This window comes from Saimiri boliviensis, chromosome 13 (assembly GCF_048565385.1).
Source record: "Saimiri boliviensis isolate mSaiBol1 chromosome 13, mSaiBol1.pri, whole genome shotgun sequence".
Lineage (NCBI taxonomy): Eukaryota > Metazoa > Chordata > Mammalia > Primates > Cebidae > Saimiri > Saimiri boliviensis.
Window position 1 is genome coordinate 46,564,969 of NC_133461.1, and position 7,580 is coordinate 46,572,548.

At 35.2% G+C, this 7,580-nt stretch overlaps 1 protein-coding gene across 1 annotated transcript in view; it reads right to left on the bottom strand.

Moving 5' to 3' along the window:
* Positions 1 to 6,694, bottom strand: part of DSG1 (desmoglein 1) — a 33,546-nt gene extending 26,852 nt beyond the window's left edge. The window contains exon 1 of the mRNA XM_003924759.4: positions 6,488 to 6,694. Coding sequence (XP_003924808.1) covers positions 6,488 to 6,535 — 48 coding nt within the window. The 5' untranslated portion in view covers positions 6,536 to 6,694. The remainder of the gene's footprint in view (positions 1 to 6,487) is intronic.
* Between the last annotated feature and the right edge of the window lie 886 nt (positions 6,695 to 7,580).

Sequence of the window (7,580 nt, forward strand, 5' to 3'; positions counted from 1 at the left end):
AAAACTGCCAAGTCTGCTTAAAAATGTGATGGGTTGGTGTAAGCTTATTTTCTGTTGCTCAGAGTCTAGAATGAATTCTGATACAAAGTCACTCTTGGACTTGTAAGGGAAAAATAGTGAAATCTGACTATTGATAGAGTTGGAATACCTTCAAAGTATATCCTCAATTCTCTGAACTTTCATTTTTTCACTTGTAAAATGACAATAGTAGACTAAATTTTATACATGTAACTTTCCAGCTCTAATATTAAATACCTGTGTGCAGTAGGAAAATATTGAAGTATTTAGATTGTGGGAAGAGCATGATATAATTGCGGTGTTAAAGCTTACTCTGACAACAGTTGGTAGGACTAGCAGGAAGAGGCAGTGATTACAGACGGTGGGCAATTGAGGGTCTCTTTATCAAAGCAGACTAAAGTTGAGGAGGAGGTAAACTGGAGCAGAGGCAGAGGGAATGAATGGGGAAAAATCAAAGAATACTGCAGGACAGCATTTAGCAGGGCTTGAGAACAAATGGGATAGGGTTGTTCAAGAAAGGGAGGAAGCTCAGGAGATGGCAGTTTTAAACTGTGGGACTGGGAACAACACAGTAACAGAATTTAGCCAGGTTAGAACACATTGAGTTTGAGATGCCAGATAATGCCCAGGTGAAGATGATCAGCAATTGGAAACATGGATCAAAAGTTGAGCAAAAGTTCCAGCTGGATATGTAGATTTGAGGTACATCTTCTCAAGCAGGATAGTCGAAATCATGTGAGAATTTGACATTCCTAAAGTAGAGGATACAGTCAAGAAACAGCCTGCAGCTGAGGATAAATCTAGAAGAAGTCTTACATTTATAGAATGAGAAACAAGGACAACAAACAAACAAACAAACAAAGGAGAGAAGGAGTGGTGAAAGAAAGGATAGGAAAATATAATGCATTATAATTGAGGCCACAGGAAAGGAAAATAGAAAGACAGATGGGATTGAAAGAGATGATATAGAAAAGTTAGGCGGAGTGAATTCTGATGAAATCCTGAGGTTCTGAGGCGACTTCAGGGGAATATTTTTAGCTGGATGGAGCATGCAGCTGTTTGACAGCAAGGGATTAGGGAATAACAGGTGGAGAGGAGGACATAAAGATGGTCACATTTTCAAGATACTGGTGATAAAAGGGAACAGAGGTAGATGACCTAAGTCTACCTAAGTCTACCTAACATGGTAGACTTAGATCTAGCATTCAAGGACATTTTTTGAGAAAGAGAAACCTAAGGATTTTTAGAGGCTAGGAGGAGAATTTGATTTAAAAGAAGAGATGTTCAGAAAGAAGATTCTCATGGAGGTGTGATGAAAAGAGAAGGAGAGGATGGGCAGAAAAAGAAAGAACTTCAAAGACAAAGGCAAGGAAGAAGGAAAGATAAAGATTAAAATAAATCAATTAGGAAAGGGCAAAATTGGAAGACATTATTTTAAATGACCTAGACCTTCTCCCTGCAGTAAGGGTGAGGTCGATGGAGATTAAAATCAATCCATTAGGAAAGGGAAATCGGAGGACATTCTCCTAAATGACCTAGACCTTGTCCCTGCAGTAAGGGTGAGGCTATTTTTTGGCAATTAGGGGAGACGTTTGGATTCAGAAATGAGTTTGGAGTGTGTGCTAGGGAGGCTGTGATGGAGACTTACCTAGAGATGAACACAGGGATTATCAGTATATCTGACTGAGTATATCTCAGCTATCTTGCTCAGTGGGTATGGATGTTGAAGTAAGTCTGATCAAATCAATCTGTGCCTCAGTTTCCTCAGTTGTATGTGAGACTGAAAGTCCCCTCTAGTCCTAAATTTCATTTAAATTCTATGAAAACAGTAAATAATTCACCTGAAATGCATCCTCAATGGGCTTTCTCTTCATTTCTGTTTTAGGAACCAATCAATTTATGCACTTTTTAAAAGCTACAGGAGGCTTTTAAAACTGCAGGTTAATTTTAATAAATCCCCAATTATAGTAATTTTTAATGTTTTTCTTTTCAATATTGAAGTTCATGCTTTTTTGCACATAATAAAAATGGGTTTGAGAGTAACAGGCCACTTTTATTTAAAAAAATCTCTTGCATTTAATAATTGTGAGATGGTCTTCCAAGTCACTTTTTGCTAAGCATTCAATTCTAACATAAGTGTTTACTTTTTGTTAAGCATTCAAGTCTAATGTAATTGTTAATTTTTATATACATCATAAGATGAACTTGAAACAAAGCTAAAATATCACAATTTTCTTTATTTAAAAACCTCCTTTATCTTTTCCTTTGTATTGCTCTGAAAAAGGGTATCAGTTTGGGGTTGACAACACCTCAATGGGTTGATTTCTCTAATTTATTTTTTTCATTTGTTTATTTTACAAGTACACACTGAATGTGTATTATGTGGATCCAGTGCTAGGTTAAGACTTTTAAAGGCCTAAAAATATTATAGCAAGCCTCAGATGAAATGCAAAGTGAATTTAATATTATACCATTAAAATGTTGAAGAAATCTAGTATTGTGATTTCTGTGTTTAATAGCATGAAAATTTTTTGGAGTGTGTGGGGTAAGAGTAGTATAAACTATCCAAAACTTCCTGTGGTACCTCTGCTGTGTGTGGTGAGACATCTATTGAGCAATCTTGCACTAGTGCAAGGCACTATAAGGGATACAAAGGCAAATCAGACACAGAACCTGCCTTCAAATAACGTACAGTCATGTAGTTTTATGAGCAACAGGCAGCTAGTAATTTGTAGAGATATGGTTTCTCATTAGACAAGTATGAAAAACTGTGCCCTATTCTCATAGACCAATTAAGAGTATGGATCAGCAGCCAATGGCATTTAAAACAATTTGACCTGCCTAAGTCTATTGAAGGAATTTGCATTTCAAGCATAATCAGCAAGGGTGGCCTGACCCAGCACTGTGCAAGGGTGTTCCCTGAGTTAAGGGAGCATTATAAATCTAATTGCAATGCCTGGCAGAGCAGACTTCCTGCTGATACATTAGGCAATGCCTATTAGGATCCAGGGATACTCAGCAACCATGTCTTTGATAAATGTGTAGTGGAGAAAGAGTTATCAGAAATTAAGTGCTCTAAATATAGACGAGAGTGTCCTTTTTCTAGGTTGTTAAGATTTGTTAAACAAGTGAATCTTACTCCTAGGATCAGCTTTTCAGATTTAAGGCAGCATTCTTCAATGTTTTAGGTTCTACTCTTTCCTAAAACCAGATGACAAAAAGTTTTTGCTCTGTGGCAACTCAAACCAATTGAGCGATGTTAAATTTGTACTCCCTGTTTCTGTAAAGGTGATAGAAGATGCTAATCCTAAATCTGCAGTGGAATAAGAAAGGTTTTATGAACACCATATGAATGTTAACAATACCTGAATGGAATTTGTAAGTTTCACTGAATACGTGAACAAAAATATTCCCCTTCCATTTTCTAGAAAATATTTTACTGAAAAACTAATCTTTATGATATGTATCACTATAATATATGCTCAAGAAAGTACAAAGAGCCCTCTCTTTTGCTTGTCTTTCATTTGGTCTGTTCTAGTTTGATAGTCTTTCTCTTGCTTTAGGCACCTGTGAACACAATTATGGGGACTTAAGATGTCTTCAATTAAGTTTAGGAACTATGTAATAAAATGTGTATTATTTTCTGTGTATTTTAGCCCGAGTGCTGAAAGTACTCTGAAAAACTCATGCTCATATTTTACAGAATTTCAGTTCAGTTCAAACTGTGGAGTTAGTTTATCAGGTGGTCAGAAGGTTGGTGTTTTGTCCGTTTGCTCTGGAAATATTAACCCATAGAAAGAGGGGGAATAGGTTGATGAACTGAAGTAATCAGATCATTTATGGTCATAGAGAAAAGTCATTTTCTCTCTCCTTTGAGCTTGAGCTACAGAAATTTGCCTTTTTAGAAAAACGCATCTTCAGATTTGTGTTGACTTGAATGAACTAATTGGATTTGGCAAAGTTGCAAGTAATTTTCAGAAATCATTAAAATCATGGAAACCCTGCTGGCTCTATTTTGCTTTCTCACAATGACTATGCTGTACTTTTTACCATTGTCACATGCATGCACACAGATTTCTTTTATTTGGTGCATAGGAAGCATAATTCTCTGGCCTAGAGAAAATACATTCTAACTCCTTTCTCTACTCCATACATTAAATGTGTGGAAACAAAAAGAAGAAAGCAAAATAGATGCAGAATTAACAAAATATGTTTGACTTGCAGTGTTATAGCAGGCGTAATCTCTTGTCTGTCCAGGAGACTTGTCAGAACAATAGAAGAGCCATAGAGCAATCTTGGCTGTAACCAGCTTTGTTCTTTCTGATTCAACCCACTCATTTGAACAAGGTTCCCAACCTTCAGATGCATTGAGCTGAATACACAGTACGCTTGCAAACAGATACTCAGTTCTCTTTGCTTTAAAGATACTACCAATTTAAATGTCTTAAAGGCCTTAACAATTGTAGATTGTTAATGCAGATTCTCACTTACTGACTTTGAGTAGAGATGAATATAAAGACTTTACATAGATTTTTTTTCTTTTATTTTTTGGTATAAGCAAGCATTTATAATGAGACTAGAAGAAAGGTAATTAGAAGAATATACTATAGTGGTGGTTGTTTTATAAAGAAAAAATATTTTAAAGAAAAATACAGATTAGGAAACTCCAAAGGACAATTATCAAAATTATTCTATGTGATAAAAACAGTAGTTAAAATAAATGTTGATCTTCCAAAACTTAAAAAGTGAAATGTTTCGCAAAAAAGCTATAATGTCAATGTAAAAATGAAACATTGTAATTTATTATAGTGTAAGTTCTTTGAGAAATAGTTTTCATAAGGCATGTGAGAGAGTTGTGATTGATTTCAATATAAAATATGATAACCTCCTCTTCCCCTATTCCTGAAAACCTCCCATAAACCAACAACAACAAAAAATCTAGGCACAGCCAGAGAAAGTTCAATAAAGATATATGATATTGATGATGATACATTTTATTGAAGAATGAGTAAGTAGAAAGTGACTGTTTAGAGAAATTTTATATGCTGTAATTAATTAAAAATAAGTAAATCAAGAATAAGGCACATCTTAGAGATTATATGAAAGTTGTTGTATTTCTATCTGAACAAGCTGATCAACTAAAACTATAATAGCTCTTAATGAATCAAATTTATCTGAAACTTTAAGTGAAAGTATTTGATTATTGACAATACGAAAGTCTTGTATTTCAAATGACATGCTGTATAATGCTCAGCAATCCCTACCAAATCTAAGTAATGAAATCAACTGATACTAAATATCAACTGAAAAGTCCGTGGGATAGAACTTATGTTTGAAGGGAAGCTTGGAACTAAAGCCACCAGCTTATTTATGGTTATTTATAACTAAATCCACGGATTATGTCCTGCCTTAATTAAAAAACTGAATTCAAACTAACCAGTACACTTTGAATCAAAGATCTAACTTATTATACCAACTCAACATTCCAGTTGAAAAATTAAGCAAGTAGAAACAAATGTGAACAACAACACTGTACATACTGCCAAGCTGGAGGGCAATTTACTTGGCACCTGCCTTTCTGAATTACATTAACCTTACTGTGAGAGAGATTACAATTTTCAAATTTTCACTGAAGTGAAATTGACATAATACATTAATGGTGCACTTAATTTCTCTACAAAGAGAAAACTAATTACATGTAAGGGGGCAATGACAAAGTATTTCATTACATTCGTCTGACCATCAAGTACACGACTTTTGTATCACAGCTATCATCACTGACATTCCAGTAGTAAGATCGAGTATATTAATAATTATACTTGCTCTTTAATTATAGCCACTTTTTCACTTACTATGTCATTTATAAACCTCTTATACTGCCATTTTTTGAAATTTAAAACATTTTAAATAAAATTGTAAACAGTGTGGGGCTTTTTATAATAGTGGTATAGATTCTAACCAAGTATGCAACTGACAAGATTACTTGGATAGTGAGACCAGCCACAAACTGCTATGATTTTAAATTATGTGGATATTATTTTTGTGTATTAAAAAATTCGAGTAATTACAACACCAAAGATACTGAAACAATGAAAAAATATTTAGGTTAAAAGTCCAGACACATTGATTAGTTTAAAAACCCTCTTGCAAAAGAGATTTGGGACCACAAAGTGCTACTAACTAGTGATAGGAGTTTCCTAAATTCAGTATTTTCCCAGCATGACTTAGCAACAACTTCAAGGTCAGAGATGTAATACAGTGAGTTGGCACTGATGCATTAACGTGGTCTTGAATCTTCAAATAGAGAGTGAAATGCTATTGAAAAATCTAGTTCATAAAATCGCTTTGTCATTAACACACATTTTTAATGGCATTAGGTTAGAAATAATGCCTACTAACGTTTTCTAAAACATTTCCATTTGTTTACAATGAGCATGATTTTGAAGAATTTTTACCTGAATCCACTCACCAGAAAAATGAACAGCACTGCAGCTATTCTGAAGAAACTCCAGTCCATCTCTGCTGGATTCTCTTACATCCAAGACCCAGGGAGTTTTGTTTGTTCTCTGTTCTTTTTCTTTCTCCCACTCAGCTGGTGTCTGATTAAAATAATTTGTCAGTAGATGTTCTTACATGCAGGCTTTGAGGTGTTTCTGCCTTCCTCTGGGAGAGGGACTGCAGGTACGTATAACCAGTCTGGATCCCCACCCTAAAAACTTGGGCTGGTCTCACTGAAATGCTTGACAAGATCATCATTGCTCCCAGGTAAAAACTTGGGGACACACCCTTCTTCCACCTGAGAAGCAACTCTCGACGGGGCAAGGAAGATTCACTCCTTCACTGAAGGTTTTCGGTGGCAGGCACTTAAAGTGAACAGAAATATGGAGGATTATACAGGTGATAGGGGTTTCTCACCCCAGGCTGTCTTTACAAGTGGTTTAATTTCTCTCCATATTCAATAGGCAGGTGTAACTTGAACCCTCACTTTATTCACTCGACTATCTGTTTGTAGCCAAACCCTCAGGTCATAGTAGAAAATTACAAACTTTCCATTTTAGTAGATGTTGGGAAAGTTTCAGTTATTTTCACTTGTTAAGAGACAGAAAATTTGCTAATGTGAGAGTGAGGGTTTTTTTTTTTAAAGTTATTAATTCAAACAAGTAAGACAATGATACTTACAATTATTAGATCCTCTGCATTACTCCTAATTCCCATTAACTGACCAGCCTTAAGTTCAAGGAATCCTCCATTTTCCCTGTGAAGGAATTATTTTCTCTCCTTAATTATTTTTCTCTCTTTATGATTCTTTTTAAAATGTTACAAAACAAACATTTAAATATTACTAAACTTAATTAAGGGTGAAAAGTGAGAACCACCAATGAACATCCTGACGATAATTTTAAAAATGAGATTCGGTGCCTGAAATACTAATGGAAACGCAGAAAGCTGCTCTGCAGGTGAGGTGGGTTAAAAGTCAATGACGATTCCCAAGCGCAGAGCCAAGAATCTGTACAGTGAGCCAATTAGAACATAGGGAATACACTGAAGAAATGGCTGCCTAC